This window comes from Camarhynchus parvulus, chromosome 1A (genome assembly GCF_901933205.1).
Source record: "Camarhynchus parvulus chromosome 1A, STF_HiC, whole genome shotgun sequence".
In the NCBI taxonomy this organism is placed as follows: domain Eukaryota; kingdom Metazoa; phylum Chordata; class Aves; order Passeriformes; family Thraupidae; genus Camarhynchus; species Camarhynchus parvulus.
Window position 1 is genome coordinate 69,616,892 of NC_044586.1, and position 26,609 is coordinate 69,643,500.

General features: G+C 50.5%; 1 protein-coding gene across 1 annotated transcript; it reads left to right on the top strand.

Annotated features, from left to right (window-relative positions):
* ASB13 (ankyrin repeat and SOCS box containing 13) lies at positions 1 to 25,472 on the top strand. The gene is made up of 5 exons (XM_030960855.1): positions 1 to 100; positions 4,464 to 4,651; positions 7,877 to 8,027; positions 13,927 to 14,118; positions 25,288 to 25,472. Exons 1-5 carry the CDS (start codon positions 58 to 60, stop codon positions 25,470 to 25,472), a joined length of 759 nt encoding a protein of 252 aa, XP_030816715.1. The 5' UTR covers positions 1 to 57.
* The last annotated feature ends 1,137 nt before the right edge of the window (positions 25,473 to 26,609 follow it).

A 26,609-nucleotide genomic window follows, 5' to 3' on the forward strand; every position in this document is an offset into this window, starting at 1 on the left:
CCCGGCAGGCCCCGGGCACGGGACGAGGCCGCGGCGGCGGCTCTGCGGGGCCGGGCCATGGAGAGCCCCGGCGGCAGCGGCTCCCTGCGGGGCGACATCGGTGCGTGGGCACCGGGCCGGGCTGGGCACACCTCGGGAGAGCGGCTGGGAGCGGGGCCGCGCCGGGAAGAGACGGGAGCTGCGCGGAGCGGCGGCTCTGGGGGGTTGCGGGATGGGGTTTGGGGCTCGCAGGGTGGGTTTCGTGGTTAAAGTGGGATTTGGGGTGCTAAAGAGTGCTCTGCGGGTTTGAGGATGGGTTTTGGGGATTGCAGGAGGGTTTTGGGGATTGCAGGAGGGTTTTGGGGTTTAGGGTGTGATTTTGGGTGTTAAAGAGGGGTTTGGGGGTTACAGGATGGGTTCTGGGGGTTGCAGGGCGGTTTGGGCAGCGAGTGGCCTCTGGCATAGAAAGGGATAAGAGGATGCTCTCGGGACAGCGTCACGGCACGGCAACGATTCTTGCTCCTCCCTAATTCCCGGGGAATGATCCTTGTTACACCTCCCTAATTCCCGGGGAACGATCCTTGTTACACCTCCCTAATTCCCGGGGAACGATCCTTGTTCCTCCCTAATTCCCGGGGAATGATCCTTGTTCCTCCCTAATTCCCGGGGAACGATCCGTGTTGCTCCCTAAATCCCCGCGTGCGCTGTTGTGGGGCTGTGGGATCGGGATGTTCCCGCCTTGGAGCCGCGGTGCCCAAATCCCAGCGGCTGCTCGCGGGTCACCCCCGGGGCTCGTGTCCCGATTCCCGGGGCAGGGACACCTCCCACTGTCCCAGGCTGCTCCAGCCCCAGTGCCCAGCCTGGCCTTGGGCATCCCAGGGATCAGGGGCAGCCCCAGCTGCTCTGGGAATCCCTTCCCAAAATCCCACCCCAGTCTCCCTCTCCAGGGAATTCCCTCCATTCCCAGCTCTCCCACCTGGGATTGGATCCATCCCCACCCCGACTCCTCTCTAGGAAGGGATTTTGGGATCCGGGGGCTTCACTGGGAATCTCAGGGCTCCAGGAAGGGTCTCCCTTCCCTTTTCCATCCCCAACTTCCATAAAAATCCCTCGGGGTGGATTCTGAGTGTCCCAAATCCCAGAATGGTTTGGGTGGGAAGGGCCCTTCAACCCCATCCCATTCCAATGCTACCATCCCAGGTGCTCCAGCCCCAGTGTCCAGCCTGGCCTTGGCCATTGCAGGGATGCAGGGGCAGCCCCAGCTGCTCTGGCAATCCCAGCCCAGCCAGGAATTCCTCATTGCCAAGATGCCATCCATGCCTGCCCTCTGGCAGTGGGAGCCATTCCCTGGGTGCTGTCCCTGCAGGCCTTGGCCCCAGTCCCTCTGCAGCTCTCCGCCCTCATTTGGATTTGCTCCTCCTGACATAAAAACCACGAGGAGCTCCAGGCAAGGAAAACCATCCTGCCCAGGGATTTTGGCAAAGGAATGAGGATCTCCCCAACCAAGGGGAAAAATCCCTGTAAAAATGTTGGGACTCAGAATTCCCTTTTTTTTTTTAATGGAGAGGCTGCATTAACACAGGGAGCTCTTTTTACTCAGTGCCACCTCCAAAGCAGCAGCCACCTGAGAGCAGGTGACATTGTCACCTCACGGTGCCACGTGAGCCAAAATTGCCCCGTGCTGGGTGCTCAGCAAAGGTGCTGGAGGTGGGAACTTCTTTTTCCAAGCTCTGTGGACTTTTTGGGAAGGGATTTTTTGAGTTGGGCTGAATTTTTTGGGGCTGAATTTTTCCTTGATCCCAGCTCTCCTTGTAGCCAGCCCATGTTCCTGCAGGAATCCAGAGTTTGGAAAGGGATTTTTTGATCTGGGCTGAGATTTTCCTTGATCCCAGCTTTTTCCATGTTCCTCCAGGAGTCCAGAGTTTGGGAAGGGATTGTTGAGCTGGGCTGAATTTTCCCTTGATCCCAGTCCTTTTCCCATGTTCCTCCAGGAATCCAGAGTTTGGGAAGGGATTTCTGAGTTAGGCTGAGGTTTTTTTGGGGCTGAGTTTGCCCTTGATCCCAGCTCTTTTTCCATGTTCCTCCAGTAATCCAGAGTTTGGGAAGAGATTTTTTGAGTTGGGCTGAGTTTTTCCTTGATCCCGGCTCTTTTTCCTTGTTCCTGCAGGAATCCAAAGGGATTTTTTAGTTGGGCTGAGTTTTTCCTTGATCTCAGCTCTCCTTGTTCCTCCAGGAATCCAGAGTTTGGGAAGGGATTTTTTGGGTTAGGCTGAGTTTTTTTTGGGGCTGAGTTTTCCCTTGATCCCAGCTCTTTTTCCATGCTCCTCCAGGAATCCAGATCTCCATGGATATTTTCTCCCAAAGTGGTGTTTTCAGGAGAAAAACATCCATGAAAAATCCATCTACAAAAAAATCCTCCAATTCTCCCTTGGCAGGATGGAGCAATTGCAGTTTTTATGGGATTATTGCCATGGATTTTCCAGCTCCATCATTTCAAACCAGAAGTTTCCCACTGGATTTAGGGAATTTCATCTTCCTGCAGAGGCAAAATTGGTATTTTCTCCCAAACTGATATTTTCTCCCCAATGGATATTTTCTCCCAAATTAGTAATTTTCTCCCAAATTGGTAATTTTTTCCCAAACTGATATTTTCTCCCCAATGGATATTTTCTCCCAAATTGGTAATTTTCTCCCAAATTGGTATTTTCTCCCAAATTAGTAATTTTCTCCCAAATTGGTAATTTTTTCCCAAACTGATATTTTCTCCCCAATGGATATTTTCTCCCAAATTGGTAATTTTCTCCCAAATTGGTATTTTCTCCCAAATTAGTAATTTTCTCCCAAATTGGTAATTTTTTTCCAAACTGATATTTTCTCCCAGATTGCTATTTTCTCCCAGATTGCTATTTTCTCCAAAATTGCTATATTCTCCCAAATTGGTATATTCTCCCAAATTGGTATTTTCTCCCACACTCCTATTTTCTCCCAGACTGTCACTTTCCAAGAGAAAAACATGGATTTTTCCATCCCAGCAGCAACCAAGGCCAGGGCAGATTTTTATGTTACAAACTGAAGTCACTGTGGAACAGAAATGACCAAAAATACAATTTTAATTTTTTTTTTTTCCCCCACCAAAAACGTAATTCCCTAAAAACTCTGTTGGGGAAGATGAAACAGGAAAGCCTTATCAATATGATTGGCTGGCAAAAGATTTTGGGAATATGGAAACTGTAAGTGAGATTGAAATGAAAGCAGCTTTGAGATCCCTCAGTTAGTGAACAACTGGAAAACAATGGCATGGCTGGCTGAAGGTAAAATCCCCTTTTGATGGAACAACACCCTCTGCTTGCAGACAGGCCCCAGGGTCAGAGCAGACCCTACAGCTTGGCAGAAGGGACCCAAAGAGGAGTTTTTAGGGTTTAAAATGTAACACAGGATGGTAATGTAATGATTCTGATAGGCTGTATGTAAATGCTGTAGGATTTGTGTCTTGTACTGGATTGGTTAGTGAGAATGAGAATATTCAGCACAGAAGAAGATTTATGGTATTGTGACGGGAACCTCACCATCTTACCCTTTTACCCTCTTACCCTTTTACTCTCTTACCTTTTTTACTCCCTTACCCTCTCATCCTCTCTCCCCCTCTCTTCTCTCAGTCCTGCTCTGAGCTGTGCCTGGCAGCTCCAGCAGGGCCCTGCACCCAGGCCCTGTGCAATAAACCCCAAATTCCAGCAGGGCCCTGCACCCAGGCCCTTTGCAATAAACCCCAAATCCCAGCAGGGCCCTGCACCCAGGCCCTGTGCAATAAACCCCAAATCCCAGCAGGGCCCTGCACCCAGGCCCTGTGCAATAAACCCCAAATCCCAGCAGGGCCCTGCACCCAGGCCCTTTGCAATAAACCCCAAATCCCAGCAGGGCCCTGCACCCAGGCCCTGTGCAATAAACCCCAAATCCCAGCAGGGCCCTGCACCCAGGCCCTGTGCAATAAACCCCAAATCCCAGCAGGGCCCTGCACCCAGGCCCTGTGCAATAAACCCTAAATCCCACAGCCTGGCTTCAGGGATCTCTCGTGTGCTGGTGTTCGCAGGGGTCCGAGGATGAGGGAAGGGACAAGGATCTGACTCCATGTTTCAGAAGGCTGATTTATTATTTTATGATATCTATTATATTAAAACTATACTGAAAGAATAGAAGAAAGGATTTCATCAGAAGGAAAAAGAATGGAATGATAACAAAACCCTGTGACTGACCAGCGAGTCTGAAACAGCCAGGCTGTGATTAATTAGAAACATCCACATGAGGCCAATCGCAGATCCCCCTGTTGCATCCCACAGCAGCAGATAATCATTGTTTACATTTTGCTCGTGAGGCCTCTCAGCTTCTCAGGAGGAAGATGCTAAGGAAAGGAGTTTTCATAAAACATGTCTATGGCACTCCCATCTCCGTCCGTCCGGGCATTCCCACAGTGTCGCTGCTGTTTCCAGGTTTCTGGGCAGACCGCACGCCGGTGCACGAGGCCGCGCGCCGAGGGGAGATCGGGCAGCTGCAGCAGCTGATCGAGAGCGGCGCCTGCGTCAACGCCGTCACCTACGACTCCATCACGCCCCTGCACGAGGCCAGCCTGCGGGGCCAGGCCCAGTGCGTCAAACTGCTGCTGGACGCGGGCGCGCAGGTGTGAGCCCGCCCGGATACCGCGGGGAACGGCCCTGGGGCCGTGCTGGGAGCTGGGGAGGGAGCTGGGAAAGGGCTGGAGAATTCCTGAGGGAGCTGGGAAAGGGCTGGAGAATTCCTGAGGGAGCCGGGAAAGGGCTGGAGGGGCTGAGGGAGCTGGGGAGGGTCTGGAGAATTCCTGAGGGAGCTGGGAAGGGGCTGGAGAATTCCTGGGGAGCGGGAAGGCCAGGGGGGCTGAGGAGCTGGGAAGGTGGGAATGGGAGCTGGGGCTGGAGAATTCCTGAGCGAGCTGGGAAAGGGCTGGAGGGGCTGAGGGAGCTGGGGAGGGTCTGAGGGAGATGGGAAGGGGCTGGAGGGGCTGAGGGAGCTGGGAAAGGGCTGGAGAATTCCTGAGGGAGCCGGGAAGGGGCTGGAGAGGCTGAGGGAGCGGGAAAGGGGCTGGAGTCTGAGGACTGGGCAGGGGCTGGGGAGCGGAGGGCTGGAGGGCTGGGAGCTGGGGGGCTGGAGAATTCTGGATTCTGAGGGAGGGTGGAGGGGGGGCGGAAGGGAATGGGGGTAAGGCGGGGAAGGTGGGGGGAGGGCAGCTGAGTTGGGTAGGGGGGGGCCGGCTAAGAGGGCTGGGAAGTGACGTGGAGGGAAAGGGGTGGGAAGAAAGGAGGGGCTGAGGGAGCCGGAAAGGCTGGAGAACCTGAGGGAGCTGGGAGGTCTGGGGCGAGGGAGCGGGAAAGGACCGGGGGGCTGAGGGGGCTGGGGTGGAGAGAGGGAGCGGGAATGGTGATCTGAGAGGGGGGAGGGCCTGGAGGAAGCTGGAGGGGCTGAGGGAGCTGGGGGTCTGAGGGAGATGGGGCTGGGCTGAGGGGCGGAAAGGCTGGAGAATTCCTGAGGGAGCCGGGAAGGCTGGAGAGGCTGAGGGAGCGGGAGAGAAGAGGGAGCTGGGAGGGGAAGGGGGGGGGGCGGGGAGCTGGGGCTGGAGAATTCCTGAGGGAGCCGGGGAGGGTCTGGAGGGGCTGAGGGAGCTGGGAAGGGGCTGGAGAATCCCTGAGGGAGCCGGGAAGGGGCTGGAGAATTCCTGAGGGAGCTGGGAAGGGGCTGGAGAATCCCTGAGGGAGCCGGGAAGGGGCTGGAGAGGCTGAGGGAGCTGGGAAGGGCTGGAGGGGCTGAGGGAGCCGGGAAGGGGCTGGAGAATCCAGGAGGGGCTGAGGGAGCTGGGAAGGGGCTGGAGAACCGGAGGCTGAGGGGGAAACTGAGGGAGCTGGATGGAGCTGGAGAACCAGGAGGGGGAGGAGCGGGAATGGGTGGAGAATCCCGGGGGAAAGGGCTGGAGAATTCCTGAGGGAGCTGGGGAGGGTCTGGAGAGGCTGAGGGAGCCGGGAAAGGGCTGGAGAACCAGGAGGGGCTGAGGGGGCTGGGAAGGGGCTGGAGAACCAGGAGGGGCTGAGGGAGTGGGCGGAGAACCAGGAGGGGGTGAGGGAGGTGGGAGGGGCTGGAGAACCAGGAGGGGCTGAGGGAGCTGGGAAGGGGCTGACCTGGAGCAAAGGAGGCTCAGGGGCCCTTGTGGCTCTGCACAAGTCCCTGCCAGGAGGGGACAGCCCTGCTTTTAACCTGCTTTTCCCTCCTTTTAACTTGCTTTCCACTGATTTTCCCTACTTTTCCCTGCTTTTCACCACCTTTTCTCTACTTTTAACCTCCTTTTGACTTGCTTTCCCCTGCTTTTAACCAGCTTTTAACCTGGTTTTCCCTACTTCACCTGTTTTTAATCTCCCTTTAACATGCTTTCCCCTGCTTTTCCCTACTTCTTTACCTGTTTTTAACATGCTTTTTCCCTGCTTTTAACTTGCTTTTCCCTGCTTTAAACCTCCTTTTAAGTTGCTTTTAGCCTGCTTTTCCCTTCTTTTAACCCGCTTTTCCCTACTTGCAACCTGCTTTTTCCTACTTTTCCTCTCTTTTAACTTGCTTTCCCTGCTTTTCCCATCTTTTAACTTTCTTTTCCCTGCTTTTAACCTGGTTTTCCCTACTTCTTTACCTGGTTTTAACCTTCTTTTAACCTGCTTTTCCCTGCTTTTAACATGTTTTCCCCTGCTTTTAACCCCATTTTAACTTGCTTTCCTCTGCTTTTCCCTGTTTTTTTCCTGGTTTTAACCTCTTTTTCCCTGGTTTCCCCTGATTTTAACCTGCTTTTCCCTGCTTTTAACCTGTTTTTAACCTCCTTTCCCCTACTTTTAACTTGCTTTTCCCTGCTTTTAACCTCCTTTTCCCTACTTTTAATCTGCTTTTAACCTGCTTTTCCCTTCTTTTAACCTGCTTTTCTCCTGCTTTCCCCTGCTTTCCCCCTATATTCCCCTCCTTTTAACCTGTTTTTCCCTGTTTTTTCCTGAATTTAACCTGCTTTTCCCTGCTTTTAACTTGTTTTTAACCTGTTTTTAACCTGTTTTTTCCTACTTTTAACTTGGTTTTCCCTGCTTTTAACCCGCTTTCCCCTGTTTTCCCCCTGTTTTTCCCTCCTTTTCCCTGCTATTAATCTGTTTTAACCTGTTTTCCCCTCCTTTTCCCTCCTTTTAACCTGCTTTTAACCTGCTTTCCCCTGCTTTGAACCTGATTTTTCCTGCTTTCCCTTGCTTTTAACCTGCTTTCCTCTGCTTTTCCCTACTTCCTCCTGTTTTTAACCTGTTTTTCCCTCCTTTTACCTGTTTATAACCTGCTTCCCCCTGCTTTTAACCTGCTTCCCCCTGCTTTTAACCTGCTTTTAACCTGCTTTTAACCTGCTTCCCCCTGCTTTTAACCTGCTTTTAACCTGCTTCCCCCTGCTTTTAACCTGCTTTTAACCTGCTTTTCCCTGCTTTTAACCTGATTTTTCTGCTTTCCCCTGTTTTTAACCTGCTTTTCCCTCCTTTTAACCTGCTTTTAACCTGTTTTTTCCTACTTTTAACCTGCTTTTCCCTGTTTTTCCCCTGCTTTTCCCTGCTTTTAACCTGCTTTTAATATGTTTTTTCCTACTTTTAACTTGCTTTTCCCTGCTTTTAACCTGCTTTTAACCTGCTTTCCCCTGCTTTTAACCTGCTTTCCCCTGCTTTTAACCTGCTTTTAACCTTTTTTTTCCTACTTTTAACCTGTTTTTTCCTGGATTTAGCCTGTTTTTTCCTGGATTTAGCCTGTTTTTTCCTGGATTTAACCTGTTTTCCCCCCGTTTCTAACCCGTTTTTCGCCGCTGTGTCCGTCTGTCCGGCAGGTGGACGCGCGGAACATCGACGGCAGCACGCCGCTGTGCGACGCGTGCGCCTCGGGCAGCGTGGAGTGCGTGCGGGTGCTGCTGTCGCACGGCGCCAAGGTCAACCCGCCGCTGTACACGGCCTCGCCCCTGCACGAGGCCTGCATGAACGGTAACGCGGCGGTTCCGGAGCCGGCAATCCCGGGGCAGTTCCAGGGGCATTCCGGGGGCATTCCTGGGGAATTCCTGGGTCATTCCAGGGCAGTTCCTGAGGAATTCCAGGGCAGTTCCTGGGTCATACCAGGGCAGTTCCAGGGCAGTTCCTGGGTCATTTCAGGGCAATTCCAGGGGCATTCCTGAGTATTCCAGGGCAGTTCCTGAGTCATTCCAGGGCAGTTCCAGGGTAATTTCAGGGCAGTTCCTGGGTCATCTCAGGGCAATTCCAGGGCAGTTCCTGAGGAGTTCCAGGGCAGTTCCTGAGGAGTTCCTGGGTCATTCCAGGGCAGTTCCTGAGTCATTCCAGGGCAGTTCCTGGGTAATTCCAGGGCAGTTCCAGGGTAATTCCAGGGCAATTTCAGGGCAGTTCCAGGGTAATTTCAGGGCAGTTCCAGGGTAATTTCAGGGCAGTTCCTGGGTCATTCCAGGGCAGTTCCTGGCTCATCTCAGGGCAATTCCAGGGCAGTTCCTGAGGAGTTCCAGGGCAGTTCCTGAGTAATTCCTGGGCAGTTCCAGGGCAGTTCCTGAGTAATTCCAGGGTCATTCCAGGGCAATCCCAGGGCAGTTCCAGGGGCATTCCTGAGTAATTCCAGGGCAGTTCCTGAGTAATTCCAGGGCAGTTCCTGAGTAATTCCGGGGCAGTTCCAGGGCAGTTCCTGAGTAATTCTGGGGCAGTTCCTGGGTCATTGCAGGCCAGTTCCTATGTAATTCCAGGGTCATTTCGGGGCAATTCCAGGGGTCGTTTCAGGGCATTCCGGGGTAGTTCCTGAGTCATTCCAGGGCAGTTCCAGGGCAGTTCCTGAGTAATTCCAGGGCAGTTCCTGAGTAATTCCAGGGCAGTTCCTGAGTAATTCCAGGGCAGTTCCAGGGTCATTCCAGGGCAATTCCAGGGTAGTTCCAGGGCAATTCCTGGGTCATGCCAGGGCAATTCCAGGGCAGTTCCAGCGTCATTAATTCCAGGGTCATTCCAGGGCCATTCTGGGGTCATTTCAGGAGAATTCCAGGTCATTCCAGCCATTCCAGGGCAATTCCAGGGTCATTCCAGAGCAATTCTAGAGTTATTCCAGGCAATTCTAGGCTTATTCCAGGGCCATTCCTGGGTCATTCCAGGGTCATTAATTCCAGGGTCATTCGAGGGCAGTTCCAGGGTCAGCCAAGGGCAATTCCAGGGTCATTCCATGGTTATTCCAGGGCAATTCCTGGGTCAGTCCTGGGTCATTCCAGAGCAATTCCAGGGTCATTCCTGGGTAATTCCAGGGCAATTCTGGGGTCATTTCAGGGTCATTCCTGTGTCATTCCAGGGGAATTCCAGGGCCATTCTAGGGTTATTCCAGGGCAATTCCTGGGCAATTCTGGGGTCATTCCAGAGCAATCCAGGGCATCCTGGGTAACCAGGTCATTCCTGGGTAACCAGGCAACTGGGCCTGGGTCACCTGTGTCATTCCAGGGGAATTCCAGGGCAATCCAGGGTCATTCCTGGGTAATTCCAGGGTAATGCCCAGGGCTTTCATTCCAGGGCCATTCCACAGCAGTTCCAGGCGCTTTTATTCCAGGGGCATTCAGGGCCATTCCAGGAGAATTCTGGGGCCATTCCTGGGTCATTCCAGGGCAGTTCCAGGGCAATTCCCGGGTCATTCCAGGGTAATTCCAAGGTCATTCAAGGACATTCCAGGGTCGTTCCAGGGTCATTAATTCCATGGTAATTCCAGAACAATTCCAGAGCAATTCCAGGCTCATTCCAGGGCAATTCCAGAGTCATTCCAAGGGAATTCCAGGGCAGTTCCAGGGTCATTCCAGGGCAGTTCCAGGCTCATTCCAGGGCAGTTCCAGGGTCATTCCAGGAGAGTTCCAGACTTATTCCAGGCCAATTCCTGGCTCATTCCAGGGCCATTCCAAGGGTGTTTGCAGCCTGGAATGGGACAAAAGCACCAGAACTCTTCATGTGGCCACGCACTGGGTAGGGAGAGAATCCTGCAGGGATCCCATTGCTGATATCCCACTGCTGATCCCATTGCTGATATCCCACTGCTGATATCCCACTGCTGATATCCCATTGCTGATATCCCATTGCTGATATCCCACTGCTGATATCCCACTGCTGATATCCCACTGCTGATATCCCACTGCTGATCCCACTGCTGATATCCCACTGCTGATATCCCATTGCTGATATCCCACTGCTGATATCCCATTGCTGATATCCCATTGCTGATATCCCACTGCTGATATCCCACTGCTGATATCCCATTGCTGATATCCCATTGCTGATCCCATTGCTGATATCCCACTGCTGATATCCCACTGCTGATCCCTCACTGCTGATATCCCATTGCTGATATCCCATTGCTGATATCCCACTGCTGATATCCCATTGCTGATATCCCATTGCCGATCCCATTGCTGATATCCCACTGCTGATATCCCACTGCTGATATCCCACTGCTGATATCCCACTGCTGATATCCCACTGCTGATCCCTCACTGCTGATCCCACTGCTGATATCCCATTGCTGATATCCCACTGCTGATATCCCATTGCTGATATCCCACTGCTGATATCCCATTGCTGATTCCACTGCTGATCCCACTGCTGATCTTTCACTGCCGATATCCCATTGCTGATATCCCATTGCTGATATCCCACTGCTGATATCCCACTGCTGATCCCTCACTGCTGATATCCCACTGCTGATATCCCACTGCTGATATCCCATTGCTGATATCCCATTGCTGATATCCCACTGCTGATATCCCGTTGCTGATATCCCACTGCTGATCCCATTGCTGATCCCGTTTTTCCCTGCAGAGTGGGAATTCCTGGTTTTCACTGGGAATTCCATCCCAGTGGGGTGGGAATTTCAGGTTTTCAGCAGGAATTCCCAGTTTTCAGTGTGAATTCCCAGTTTTCAGCAGGAATTCCCAGTTTTCAGTGGGAATTCCCAGTTTTCAGTGGGAATTCCCAGTTTTCGGTGGGATTTTCCTGGTTTCCAAGTGGGAATTCCCAGTTTTCAGCAGGAATTCCCAGTTTTCATTGGGAATTCCCAGTTTTCAGTGGGATTTTCCTGGTTTTTAGTGGGAATTCCCAGTTTTCATTGGGCATTCCCAGTTTTCGGCCGGATTTCCCTGGTTTCCAGTGGGAATTCCCAGTTTTCATTGGGATTTCCCAGTTTTCAGTGTGAATCCCCAGTTTTCAGTGTGAATTCCCTGGTTTTCATTGGGAATTCCCAGTTTTCATTGGGAATTCCTGGTTCTCAGTGGCATTTCCCTGTTTTTCATTGGGAATTCCCAGTTATCAGCAGGATTTTCCTGGTTTCCAGTGGGAATTCCCAATTTTCAGCAGGAATTCCCAGGTTTCAGCGGGATTTCCCTGGTTTCCAGTGGGATTTCCCTTGTTTCCAGTGGGAATTCCCAGTTTTCATTGGAATTCCCAGTTTTCAGTGTGAATTCCCAGTTTTCAGTGTGAATCCCAGTTTTTGGTGTGAATCCCCAGTTTTCAGTGGGAATTCCCAGTTTTCAGTGTGAATTCCCAGTTTTCATTGGAATTTAGTTTTCATTGAATCCCCACTTCAGTGGGATTGTTCATGGAATTCCCAGCTTCACTGAATTCCAGCTCTATGGGATTCCTGCCATGGGAATTAACAGGATTGCCATGGAATTCCAGGCAGTGGGATTTCCTTATGGAACCAGACAGATTTCCAGTTTTCACTGGAATCCCGTTCATGGGATTTCCGGTGTCCTTCACACCCCAGCCAGCTCCTGATCGAGGGCCAACCTGAGCACGCACGCCACTTCGCACGCCCTGCTGGCTTCCAAAGCACTGACGCCGCTGCGCTCACAGTAGCCCTCCGGAGCCGAGGCCCACCGCGCCTGCACACCCCTCTGGTACCACTCCGATCCATTCTGATCCTTCCTCACATATCTGGTACCATTCCTGATCATTCTGATCTTTTCCTGCACAGCCTCTGGTACCACTCCTGATCCCATTGTTGATCCATTCCTGATCCATTGCTGGTCCCGTTCTTCCCTGCACATGGCCCTCTGGTACCATTCCTGATCCATTCCTGATCCTTTCCTGATCCATTCTGATCTTCTTCCTGCACACCCTGTCCTGATCCTTTCCCTGATCCCATTCTGTCCCATTCATCATTCATCTCATTCCTATCCCATCCTGATCCCTCCTACCCATTCCTGATCCCATTCCTATCCATATGGTCATTCCTGATCCGTTCTTCCCTCCCACGCCTCTGGTCTATCCATTCTGATCACTGGTCATTCCTGGTCAATTCCTTCCCATTCCTGTCACCTGGTCATTCCTGATCCATTCCTGGTCCAATTCCTGGTCCCATTCCTGGTCCAATTCCTGGTCCCATTCCTGATCCATTCCTGATCCATTCCTGCTCCATTCTTGATCCTGTTCTTCCCTGCACACGGCCCCCTGAGCCCATTCCTGGTCCTATTCCTGATCCCATTCCTGATCCCATTCCTGGTCCCATTCCTGGTCCCATTCCTGGTCCCATTCCTGGTCCCATTCCTGATCCCATTTCTGTTCCCATTTCTGATCCCTTTTCCCTGCATAAATCCCCTTTCTCCTGGCTATATCCCCTTTTCCCTGATAACTTCCCTTTCTTCCTGGATTTTCCTGGCAAACCCATTTTTCCCAAGCTTCCTCTTCTCCTGGATTATTCCCTTTTCCCTGGATAAAAATTCCCTTTTCCCACCTGGATTCCCTTTTCTCTGGAAAAATTCCCTTTTTCCTGCCTGGATTTATTCACATTTCCTTGAATAAATTTCCTTTTCCCTGCCTGACCCCTTCCCTCTAAATCCCTCTTTCCCACCTCTTCCCTCCTGGAACCTTTCCCTCGGGATTCTTTTTTCTCCCACTTTTCTCTCCAGCCTTCCCGGAACCCTTCCATACCCTTCCCGAAAATCCCCTTTTCCCTGCCAACCCCTTTTCCCTCCCTGTTTTCCCACCTGTCTTCCCTTCCCTGCTGGATATCCTTCCCCTACCTTTCGTCTACCCCTTTTCTACCATAATCTTTCCCTCCAATGTCCACGTCTTTCCCTTCCTGGAACTTCCCCCTGGATTCCTTCCCGCTGGATATCCCTTTCCCTGGATTCCCTGCTGGATATCCCTTTTCCCTGATTTCCCTTCCCGGATATCCATTTTCCTGATTTCCCTTCGCTGGACTTATCCCTTTCCACCTGAATTTCCTTTCCCTTCTCACCCTTCCACCTAACCCCTTTTCCCTGGTTAAATTCCCTTTTCCTTGAGAATAAATCCCCTTCTCCCTGGATAAATTCCTTTTTCCCTGCCCGATCCCTTTTCCCTGGCCAAATCCCCTTTTCCCTGGCCAAATCCCTTTTTCCCACTTGGATTTCCCTTCCCTGCTGGATTTATCCCTTTTCCCCCCTGGATTTCCTTTTCCTGTCTCAATTCCCTTTTCCCTGGCCATAATCCCCTTTTCCCTGGCCAAATCCTGCTTTCCCACCTGGATTTCCCTTCCCTGCTGGATTTATCCCTTTTCCCCCCTGGATTTCCCTTCCCTGCTGGATTACTTTCCCACCTGGATTTCCCTTCCCTGCTGGATTTATCTCCTTTCCCTGATGGATTTATCCCTTTTCCCACCTGGATTTCCCTTCCCTGCTGGATTTATCCCTTTTCCCCCCTGGATTTCCCTTCCCTGCTGGATTTATTCCCTTTTCCCACCTGGAATTTCCCTTCCCTGCTGGATTTATCTCCTTTCCCTGAGATTATCCCTTTTCCCCTACCCTTCCCTGCTGGATTTATCCCTTTTCCCCCCTGGATTTCCCTTCCCTGCTGGATTTATCCCATTTCCCACCCGGAATTCCCGCAGGAGCCAACGTGAACGCGGCCAAGCTGCACGAGACGGCGCTGCACCACGCGGCCAAGGTGAGGAACGTGGACCTGGTGGAGCTGCTGGTGGAGTTTGGAGGGAACATCTACGCCCGGGACAACCGGGGCAAGAAACCCTCGGATTACACCTGGAGCAGCAGCCCCACGGCCAAGTGCTTCGAGTTCTACGAGAGTGAGTGCGGAAATCCCGCTCTTTATTGGGAACTCGGCCGTCAAATCCCCTTTGGCCTGGGAATTGGGTCATCAAATCCCCTTTGGCCTGGGATTTTGGCCATCAAATCCCCTTTCTGATCCCATTTTGATCCCGTTTCTGATCCCATTGTTCCTGTTCCCAGTCTGGTTTTTATCCCATTTCTGATCCCACTTTTATCCCATTTCTGACCTCATTTTGATCCCATTTCTGATCCCATGTTCCCATTTCTCATCCCATTTCTGAGCCCATTTCTGGTCCCGTTTTCCTGTTTTTATCCCATTTCTAATCTCATTTTGATCCCCTTTCTGATCCCATTTCTGATCCCATGTTCCTGTTTTCAATCCCATGTTCCCATTTCTGATCCCATTTCTGATCCCAATTCTGATCCTGTTTCTGATCCCATTTTTCCCATTTCTGATCCCATTTTTCCCATTTCTGATCCCATTTTTATCCCATTTCTGATCTCATTTTGATCCCATTTCTGATCCCATGTTCCCATTTTGATCCCATTTCTGATCCTGTTTCTGATCCCATTTCTGATCCCATGTTCCCCTTTCCAATCTCATGTTCCTGTTTGTGATCCCATTTTTATCCCATTTCTGATCCCATGTTCCCCTTTCTGGTCCCATTTTTATCCCATGTCTGATCTCATTTTTTTCCCATTTCTGATCCTGTTTTTATCCTGTTTCTGATCCCCTTCTCCTGGTTTTATCCCATTTCTGACCCCACATTCCCATTTCTGACCCCACATTCCCATTTCTGACCCCACATCCCCATTTCTGACCCCACACTCCCATTTCTGATCCCACACTCCCATTTCTGACCCCACATTCCCATTTCTGACCCCACATTCCCATTTCTGACCCCACACTCCCATTTCTGACCCCACACTCCCATTTCTGACCCCACATTCCCATTTCTGACCCATTTCTGACCCCATTTCTGACCCCACACTCCCATTTCTGACCCCACACTCCCATTTCTGACCCCACATTCCCATTTCTGACCCCATTTCTGACCCCATTTCTGACCCCACACTCCCATTTCTGATCCCACACTCCCATTTCTGACCCCATTTCTGACCCCACATTCCCATTTCTGACCCCATTTCTGACCCCACATCCCCATTTCTGACCCCACACTCCCATTTCTGACCCCATTTCTGACCCCATTTCTGACCCCACACTCCCATTTCTGACCCCATTTCTGACCCCACACTCCCATTTCTGACCCCATTTCTGACCCCACATTCCCGTTTCTGACCCCATTTCCAGTCCCTATTCCCATTTCTGACCCCATTTCTGACCCCACATTCCATTTCTACCCCACATCCCATTTTACCCATTTCTGACCTCACATTCCCATTTCTGACCCCACACTCCCGTTTGTGACCCCATTTCTGACCCCATTTCTGACCCCACACTCCTGTTTCTGACCCCATTTCCAGTCCCTATTCCCATTTCTGACCCCATTTCTGACCCCACACTCCTGTTTCTGACCCCATTTCCAGTCCCTATTCCCATTTCTGACCCCACACTCCCGTTTCTGACCCCACATTCCCATTTGTGACCCCATTTCTGACCCCATTTCTGACCCCACACTCCCATTTCTGACCCCACACTCCCATTTCTGACCCCATTTGTGACCCCACATTCCCATTTGTGACCCCACACTCCCGTTTGTGACCCCATTTGTGACCCCACACTCCCGTTTGTGACCCCATTTGTGACCCGGCCCGCTGTCCCGCAAGAGCCCGAGCCGGCTGTGACCCAGCGGCCGCCACGCGCGCGCCGGCGCGTTTGTGACCACAAGTCTTCCAGACCCCAGATCCCCCCCGCTCATCCAGTACCTCTCCTACAACTGACAGAGCCAGGAGGAACCTGCAAAACCCCGGAGGAACCTGCAAAACCCCGGGAGAAACCCCACAGCGTCGGAGGATTCCTCCTTCTGTTCTACCTCCCCCAAATCCCCGCTTTAATTGAATTCCGGGCACTGCTGTCAGTAGGATCTGTCGGGAGCTCCTCTTTTCCGTGACTTTTCTTGGAATGGCCCAGGTGGGATTTCGGCCTCCCCAGGTGGCATTCCCTGATTTCCCTGGATTTCCTCTGGGCCATCCAGCCAGGGGGGAGGGAAATGGGATAACTGTGCAGTGGGAATCATTCCAGGCGGGAATTCCGTGCTCTGGAGCGCCTCTGATCCCACTTTGATCCCGTTTTTCCCTGCACAGACCCCTCTGATCCCACTTTTCCCTGCAGGGACTCCTCTGATCCCATTTCTGATCCCATTTCAGATCCCAGTTTTTCCATTTTGATCCCATTTTTCCCTACACTGACCCCTCTGATCCCATTTGATCCCATTTTCCCTGCACTGACCCCTCTGATCCCATTTCTGATCCCAATTTTCCCATTTTGATCCCATTTTTCCCTGCGGGGACCCCTCTGATCCCATTTCTGATCCCAGTTTTCCCATTTTGATCCCATTTTTCCCTGCACAGACTCCTCTGATTCAAATTTTCCCATTTTGATCCCATTTTTCTCTTCAGGGACCCCTCTAATCCCATTTCTGATCCCAATTTTTCCATTTTGATCCCATTTTTCCCTGCACAGACCCCTCTGATCCCATTTTTATCTCATTTCTCACATTTTTATCCTGGTTTTTCCCATTTTTATCCCATCTTTCCCTACACAGACCCCTCTGATCCCATTTCTAATCCTGTTTTTCCCTGCACAGACCCTTCTGATCCCACTTTTCCCTGCAGAGACTCCTCTGATCCCATTTCTGATCCCAGTTTTCCCATTTTGATCCCATTTTTCTCTGCAGGGACCCCTCTAATCCCATTTCTGATCCCAATTTTCCCATTTTGATCCCATTTTTCCCTACACTGACCCCTCTGATCCCATTTTGATCCCATTTTCCCTGCACTGACCCCTCTGATCCCATTTCTGATCCCGTTTTTCCCATTTTGATCCCATTTTTCCCTGCAGGGATCATCCATCCCCTTTTGGATGATCCAGCCTGGAATGACCCAGGACCCCTTTCCCTGCTGCCTGCAGAGGGACTGGGAGGGGAAATCCTTGGATTTCCAAATCCTTGGATTTGGATGGGATTCCCACCCTTGGGAATAACTCCAGTGACAGCTCTGAGCTCTGCTGGGGGCAAATTAATTCCCTGTTCATTCATTCGTTCCCTGAATTAACGATTCCCTAAATGAATTCCCTAAATTAATTCCCTAAATGAATTCCCTAAATGAATTCCCTAAATTAACGATTCCCTAAATGAATTCCCAAAATGAGCCAGCTCAGGGCTAATTAGAGGCACTGCAGCTCGTTCATTTAGGGATTTTTTTAAGGTTTTCCAGGAGCATCCAGAGGCTTTGGATCAACACCAGGGATGAGGAGAGGCCAGGATGGGATTGGCTGTGTCCCAGTCCCATTCCATTCCCATCCCATTCCCATCCCATTCCCATCCCTGTTCCCATCCCTGTTCCCATTCCTGTTCCCATTCCCATCCCATTTCCCTCCCATTCCCCATTCCCAATCCCATCCCATTCCATTCCCAGTCCCATCCTATTCCCAATCCCATTCCCATCCCGTTCCCATCTCTGTTCCCATCCCTGCTCCTATTCCTGTTCCCATCCCCATTCCATTCCCATCCCATTCCCATCCCTGTTCCCATCCCTGTTCCCATTCCTGTTCCCATTCCCATCCCATTTCCCTCCCATTCCCCATTCCCAATCCCATCCCATTCCATTCCCAGTCCCATCCTATTCCCAATCCCATTCCCATCCCGTTCCCATCTCTGTTCCCATCCCTGCTCCTATTCCTGTTCCCATCCCCATCCCATTCCCAATCCCATTCCCATCCCATCCCCATCCCAATCCCATTCCCAGTCCGATCCCATTCCCAATCCCATTCCCATCCCCATCCCCATCCCCATCCCAATCCCATTCCCATTCCAATCCCATTCCCATCCCCATCCCCATCCCCATCCCAATCCCATTCCCATTCCCATCCCATTCCCATCCCATTCCCATCCCATTCCCATCCCCATCCCAATCCCATTCCCATTCCAATCCCATTCCCATCCCCATCCCCATCCCCATCCCAATCCCATTCCCATTCCATCCCATTCCCATCCCATTCCCATCCCATTCCCATCCCCATCCCAATCCCATTCCCAGTCCCATCCCATTCCCATCCCATTCCCATCCCCATCCCAATCCCAATCCCATTCCCAATCTCATCCCCATCCCATTCCCATCCCATACCTATCCCATTCCCATCCCATTCCCCATCCCATTCCCCATCCCATTCCCAATCCCATTCCCATCCCCATCCCCATCCCAATCCCAATCCCATTCCCAATCTCATTCCCATTCCCAATCCCATTCCCATCCCATTCCCATCCCATTCCCATCCCCATCCCAATCCCATTCCCAATCTCATTCCCATCCCATTCATCCATTCCCAATCCCATTCCCACATCCCAGGACATTCCCTGATCCCAGTTTTTGGTTCCCCCGGGGATCCCGTGTCCAAGAACAAGACTGGGTTCTGCCTGGAAGAAAATTTGGGAATTTTGGGATTGATTTTTCCCCCTTTGGAGCTCTTTTCCCAATGCCAGGTTGGGGTTGGGATTCCAGGGATTGGGGTTGGGATTCCAGGCCTGAATCCCAGCTGGAATTCCTGGAATTCCTGGGGCTTTCTGGCATTCTCCTCCCCCTTCCAGGTTTCCCCAACAATCCTGGAAAATCCCAGAGTTTCCCCACAAGAACAAATTCCTCCCAAAACCCTGGAATCCGCTCGGGATCCAGGCTGGGAATGCTGAATGCACTTTACGGGGTTTTACTTTTAATTTTCATTTTTATTTATTCGTTTATTTATTCCTCCCTTCCCCTTTTTATCCCGAAGATCCCAAACCCTGCTGCTGTTCTCATCCCGGGTTTTGGGCTGGGATTCCCAGAAATGTGAAATTGTGGGAGCTCAGGGAAGCCCCAGAGGGGTTTTTTGTGGGATTCATCCCTGGGAATGGCAGGAAAAGGTTTTGTGGGACAATTCAGGGATCCCAAATCCATTTTGAGGATCCCAAATCCTTTTGAGGATCCCAAATCCATTTTGAGGATCCCAAATCCATTTTGAGAGATCCCAAATCCATTTTGAGGATCCCAGATCCATTTTGAGGATCCCAAATCCATTTTGAGGGATCCCAAATCCCTTTTAGGGATCACACATCCCTTTTGAGGATCCCAAATCCCTTTTGAGGGTTCCCAAATCCCTTTTGAGGGTTCCCAATTCGCCTTTAGGGATCCCAAATCTCTTTTTAGGATCCCAAATCCCTTTTCAAGGATCCAAATCCTGTTTTAGAATCCCAAATCCCTTTTTAGGGTTCCCAAAACCCAGGATCCCAAATCCCTTTTCAGGATCCCAAATCCCTTTTCAAGGATTCAAATCCCTTTTCAGGATCCCAAATCCCTTTTCAAGGATCCCAATCCATTTTTAGGGTTCCCAAATCCCCTTTTAGGTGTTTTTCCCAACCCTGCCCACGCCGGTACAATAATGGAATTCCCAAATCCAATTTTCCCTTGGAAAAGCAAAAAGATTCCTTGGAGAACCCACAAGAAATTCCCCCAATCCCGTGGATTCCATCTGCATTTTCCCTGATTTTGGAGCCTTTCTGGGGAATCCCAGAGTTTTGGGGTTTTTTATTTCAAATCCACGGGGGAATTCCTGCAGATGGGATTTAGGAGAGCTTCAGGCACCGTCCTGGAATTCCAGCTTGGAAAACTGGGAATGACACTGGGGCTGTGAACACTCCTGATCCATGGATTGCTGGGAATAATCCCATTAATCCCATTATTTATCCCACTAATCCCATTTATTCTATTTATCCCATTAATTACATTTATTCCATTTATCCCATTTATTCAATTTATCCCATTAATCCCACTTATCCCATTTGTTCTATTTGTCCCATTCATTAAATTTATCCCATTTATCCCATTATTCCCATTTATCCCATTTGTTCTATTTATCCCATTAATTAAATTTATTCCATTAATCCCATTTATACCATTAATCCCATTAACCCCATTTATTACATTTATTTAATTTATCCCATTATTTATCCCATTAATCCCATTATCCCATTTATTCTATTTATCCCATTAATTAAATTTATTCCATTTATCCCATTTATTCCATTATTTATCCCATTTATCCCATTTATTCTATTTATCCCATTAATCCCATTTATTCCATTAATCCCATTTATCCCATTTATCCCATTAATCCCATTAATTCAGTTTATCCCATTTATCCCATTAACCCCATTTATCCCATTTGTTCTATTTGTCCCATTAATTAAATTTATTCCATTAATCCCATTTATCCCATTAATCCCATTAATTCAATTTATACATTTATCCCATTAACCCATTTATTACATTTATTTAATTTATCCCATTTCCATTTATCATTAATTTACCATTTATCCCATTTATTCCATTATTTATATATAAATAATTTTATATAATAAATCTCATTTATCCCATTAGCCCTTTATCCCATTTTCATTTTTATCCCAGCTTGAATTTCTTGGGTATCTTCTTTATTTATCCATTCCCATTTATCATTACTGCATTTTTCTCTCGGTTTCTTTATCCCAGCGGAATTTTTGGGACTTTCTTCTCAGGACACCTGAATCTCCTCTGGATCAAGGGTTGGGATGAAAACCCAACCTGGAGACTCCAAGGACCCAAATCCCTCCTGGATCTCAGGCTCTGGGGGTCTTTCCTGGGGGTTTGTAGGATTTGGGATTTCTGGGAATGCCAGAAGCAGCTGAATCCCTGGAATAATGGGAATAAACTCCTGGATTTGGCCTTGTTGATTTTTGGGTCACTTTGGGACAATCCCTTCCCCCTTTATTATTCCCAAATCCAGGCCTGCATCCATCCCAAATCCCACCAGGCCATTCCTGCTTTATCCTGCCCTTCCCAGGCTTCCCAAATCCCAAACCCAGCTGAAAAATTGGGGATAATTCCTCCTCCCTGGGGGTTTCCAGCAGGGAATGATCCCAAATAATCCCTCCCAGTTCCAGCTGGGAACAGGGCTTTGCCTCCATCCAATCCCAGGGCAATCTTTGGCATTCCTCCTGCCTGGAATTTGGATTGGACAAGGGGAGCTGCATCCTGGCAGCTTTTCCCAAAAATTGAACTTTATCCTGGGAAAACAAGGTGGGATTCCTTGGGAAGCTGGAAAATTTCACTCCTGGATGAGGGAAATCCCTGCGGGGTTTGTGCTGCGGCTTCCCAAATCCCTGGAAAATCTGGGAAAGGGCCAAAAGCCACGATTGGGATTCCTGGTTTTACCTTCTGGGCTCTTGGAGTGAGGGGAGAAAATTCCCAGGAGTTTCCCTGAGCTTTGCATCCCTCGGATCCTCTGGAGCGGGGCAGGAGCAAAGCTGGAGTTCTGCCCCACCTGAATTTTGGGAATAAATCCCCCCAAACACCCCAAATCCGGAGGATTTTCCTGAGTTTCCCCACGCCCTCTTCACCCTTCCCTCCTCTTCCCAGGAAAATCCAGGCTGATCCTGCGGAGCTTCTTGGTGCCCATCCCAAATTTTTGGGTGGATTTGGGGAGTGTGGAGAAAACCCCAGGAGCGCCAGGTCGTGGTTTGAACCCCAAAATCGACATTTTGGGGTTACACAGGAGGGATCAAACCCCACGGATTCCTTGGGATTTCTGGAAAATTGGGATGAGTCCTTTGGCTGTTCCCAGGAGGGATCAAACCCCACGGATTCCTTGGGATTTCTGGAAAATTGGGATGAGTCCTTTGGCTGTTCCCACCCTTCCTGCATGTCACAAAATCCTTGGATCCTAAAAAAACCCCAAACTCCCTCACTTGGGGATGGATCCTGAGCTTTTGGTGGTGCCCTAAAACCGAGATCCTGGCTTTTCCCTGGATTCAGGCACTTGGGAAGTGCTGGGAAAGGGAGGAACTCCTCAGAGCTGGGGATTTGGGCACCTGGGATTGATTCCTGATTAGAGCTCAGGAAGGGCTGAGGTTATTCCCGATTAAAATTCACTCTGGAAAATCTCACCCGTGTGCTGCTGCTGTGGGATCTGCCCTGGAAATCTGTTCCTCCAACAGCCTCATCCCAAATCCCAGGGCTGGGAGAGCTGGGAATGTTCCCCTGGAGCAGGGAAGGCTCCAGGGAGAGCTTCCAGCACATTGCAGGGCCTGCAGGGGCTCCAGGAGAGCTGCAGAGGGACTGGGGCCAAGGCCTGCAGGGACAGCACCCAGGGAATGGCTCCCACTGCCAGAGGGCAGGCATGGATGGGATCTTGGCAATGAGGAATTCCTGGCTGGGCTGGGATTGCCAGAGCAGCTGGGGCTGCCCCTGCATCCCTGCAATGCCCAAGGCCAGGCTGGACACTGGGGCTGGAGCAGCCTGGGATGGTGGGATTGGGATGGGATGGGGTTGAAGGGCCCTTCCCACCCAAACCATTCTGGGATTTGGGACACTCAGAATCCATCCCGAGGGATTTTTATGGAAGTTGGGGATGGAAAAGGGAAGGGAGACCCTTCCTGGAGCCCTGAGATTCCCAGTGAAGCCCCCGGATCCCAAAATCCCTTCCTAGAGAGGAGTCGGGGTGGGGATGGATCCAATCCCAGGTGGGAGAGCTGGGAATGGAGGGAATTCCCTGGGAGAGGGAGACTGGGGTGGGATTTTGGGAAGGGATTCCCAGAGCAGCTGGGGCTGCCCCTGATCCCTGGATGTCCAAGGCCAGGCTGGGCACTGGGATCAGGAATTGTCCCTGCCCTTGGAATGGGGCTGGAATTGGAGGATCCTGAAGGTCCCTTCCCACCCAAAGCATTCCACGATTCCATAAAAACCCCACAGTGTTCATCCCCTTCCCAAAATCCTTCATTCCTCATTTCCCAGGGAAAACCTGGGAGGAAAGGCTGGGACTGGGGAATCTTCCCAGAGGGTTCCTTAGCTCTGGAAGGAATCAGAGGCTGGAAAAATCCCAAAGGAACTGGGAGGAAAAGGACGCTCAGGAAAAACGGGACAATCCCTTTGTTTTCCCCTAAGGAATCCTCTGCAGCCCATTCCTCAGCCAGTCCTTGTCGCTGAGCCGGCTGCGATGGGGAAGAGCCGCCCGTGGCTTTTGGAGGAGGAAATTTCGGGAGGAATTCTGGGTCGAATTCCCACAAAAACCTCTCCCAAATCCTCGGCATTGGGGTGCGGGAGCCTCTTCCCGGCGCGGCGCCGCTTGGCGGAGCTGCTGCCCCCGGGAAAAGCTCCGGGAACGGGAATTCCCGAGCGGCCCCGCTCGTCCCGAACCCCGGCAAAACCCGGGAATCTCTGCTGCCCCGGGCGAGAACCGCGAATCCCGAATTCCCTGTGATCCCGAATTCCTGTGATCCCGAATTCCCTCTGATCCCAAATTCCCTCTGATCCCCAATTCCCTGTGATCCCAAATTCCCTCTGATCCCGAATTCCCTCTGATCCAAATTCCCTCTGATCCCGAATTCCCTCTGATCCCCAATTCCCTCTGATCCCAAATTCCCTCTGATCCCGAATTCCCTCTGATCCAAATTCCCTCTGATCCCAAATTCCCTCTGATCCAAATTCCCTCTGATCCCCAATTCCCTCTGATCCCCAATTCCCTCTGATCCCGAATTCCTGTGATCCCGAATTCCCTCTGATCCCAGATTCCCTCTGATCCCAAATTCCCTCTGATCCCGAATTCCCTCTGATCCCGAATTCCCCCTGATCCCAGATTCCCTCTGATCCCAAATTCCCCCTGATCCCGAATTCCCCCTGATCCCGAATTCCCTGTGATCCCAAATTCCCTCTGATCCCGAATTCCCTCTGATCCCAAATTCCCCCTGATCCCAGATTCCCTCTGATCCCAGCAAATCCCAATCCCCAAACGCCGACCCCGCTAATCCGGGAGTTGGGAATTCCGATTATTTTTTGGTTTTTGGGGAACAACAAATCGCCTCCAGAGCGTTCCGTTCCCGCCTCCGGACTCCGATTCTCCCGCTCCCAAAAAGACCTGGAATTCCCAGGCCTGGAATAAAATTCCCGCTGCTCTCGGCTCGGGGCAGGCGCGTTTTTAAGGAGAAAAGCGGGAAATTCGGGAAAGACTTGGACTGGGAGGGGAGGGGGAGCACGGGGCAGGCTGTGCCTCCGTGGATGGGCTGAAAATTGGGAAAAATTGTTATTCCTTCTTTTCAGCTTTGCTTTATTTTATTTTATTTTTATTTTACATTTTATCCTATTTTATATTATTTTATATTATTTTATTTTATCTTATATTTTATCTTTTTTATCGTATATTTTATCTTATTTTATTCTATATTTTATGTTTTATTTTATATTTTATTTTATTTATTTTTATTTTATTTTATTTTACTGTATTTTATTTTATTTTTATTTCATTTTTAAAATTTAATTTATATTTTATTTTATTTATATTTCATTTTATTTCGTTTTTTTATTTTATTTTTATTTTATTTTATTTTATTTTTATTGTATTTTATTTTATTTTATTTTATTTTATTTTTTTTTATTTTATTTTTTTTATTTTATTTTAATTTTATTTTATTTTATTTATTTTATTTTATTATTTTATTTCTCCTTCCCAGAGCTGATTTGGGATCAGTTTGGGAATTCCAGGTGCGTTTTTAATCGAGGAAAAAAGTGGAGCTGGGAATGGGGGGGAGTGGAAATTTTCATTGTTTATCCCGGGGGTGTTTCCTGGAGCAGCAGCGCCATCCTGCTGCTGATCCCGGAGGGAAAAAAATGGGAAAAGATTCCCAAAATCCCTCCGGGCCGGGCCGTGCTGCCGCGGGGCTGCCTGAGCTCAGAAATTCCCAGAAATTCCCGTTTGTGGGAATTCCCGTTTGTGAAAATTCCCGTTTGTGGAAATTCCGTTTGTGGAAATTCCCGTTTGTTAAAATTTCCATTTGTGGAAATTCCCGTTTGTGAAAATTCCCGTTTGTGGAAATTCCGTTTGTGGAAATTCCCGTTTGTGAAAATTTCCATTTGTGGAAATTCCCACTTGTGAAAATTCCCGTTTGTGAAAATTCCCGTTTGTGGAAATTCCCGGCGGCTCCGCTTGCGCTTTACCCCTGCAGGGATTCCCGGCTTTCGCAGGAGTTTTGGGAATTTTGGGAGGGTTTTCGTTGGAATTCACCCCCTGCAGGTCCCTGGCCGCCACCCCATGGAATCTGCGGGTCCCGGCGCGGCTCCCGTGGGATTTGGGATCCTTCCCGATGTTCCCAAAGCGCCTCGGGCGCCCCCAAACCCCTTTTCCCGTTAATTCCCTCCCGGCCGGCCGGGCTGGAGCCGCCTCTGCCCATCCCGAGCTGCTGGAATCAATTCCCGGCTTGGAATTTCGGATTTCAGCTCCCGATTCCCTTGGGGCTGATCGCCCGGGGAATATTTTGGGAATTGGGGTTTGGGGGAGCCCTGGGCAGCGAGGGGAGAGGAGCCCCAGGGCCTCGGCAGAATCCCTCGGGATTTACCTCGGGAACGGGATGGAGGGGCTGGGCAGGGCGCTCCCTGCCGGGGCACCGGGGCCGCCTCATCCCAAAGCCCTGGCCTCGTCCCTTCTCCTTGTCCCGCTTCTCTCCTGCTCCCAAACCCCCAGACTCGTCCTTGTCCCCTGGGCCTTTCTGATCCAGCTTTTCTCCATCCCTTGCTCCCAACTTTTCCTTGTCCCCTGATCCCCTCTCCTGGTGCCACTTGTCCCCAGCTCCTGGTTTTTCATCTTCCCCTTTTTTTATCCCATTCTCCTCCTGTTCCCATTTATCCCCAGCCCAAAGTCTCGTCCTTGTTCCCTCTCATGATTCCGAATCTCCTTGTCCCCTTGTTCCTTCTCCTGACCCAGCTTTTCTCCATCTCTCGCTCCATCTGTTTTTCCTTGTCCCCTGCTCCCTTCTCCTCATGCCGCTTGTCCCCATCTCCTGTTTTCTTCAGGTCCCCTTTTTTTGGTCCTGTTTTCTTCCCGTTTGTCTTTATCCCCAGCCCAAAGTCTCGTCCTTGTCCCTTTGTCCTTTCTCCCAATCCAGCTTTTCTCCATCCCTTGCTCCCACTTTTCCTTGTCCCCTGCTCCTCTCTCCTGGTGCCACTTGTCCCCATCTCCTGGTTTTTCAGGTCTCCTTTTCTCATCCCGTATTTCTCCTGTTCCAATTTATCCCCAGCCCAAAGTCTCGTCCTTGTCCCCTCCCTTGTCCCCTCTCTTGTCCCCATCTCCTGTTTTTTCATTTCTCCCACAGATGGGATTTTCTCCTTTCACAAATTACCCAAAAGTGGAAAACCAGGGAGGAAAATCCCCTTAAAACAGGCGGAACAGACACCCCTGGGAAATGGAACAATTGCTTTTTGCCCTGGTTTGGTCACATTTTCCCCTCTCCTGGTTCTTCCTGTCCCCAGTTCCTGGTCCCTGCTGTCCCCT

Excerpts from the sequence above, each read along its gene's own strand:
- ASB13 (XM_030960855.1), top strand. The coding sequence starts at position 58 with ATGGAGAGCCCCGGCGGCAGCGGCTCCCTGCGGGGCGACATCG. Across the intron at positions 4,652-7,876 it reads TGCTGGACGCGGGCGCGCAG|GTGGACGCGCGGAACATCGA; the intron begins GTGTGAGCCCGC and ends TCTGTCCGGCAG. Across the intron at positions 14,119-25,287 it reads GTGCTTCGAGTTCTACGAGA|GGATTCCCGGCTTTCGCAGG; the intron begins GTGAGTGCGGAA and ends TTACCCCTGCAG.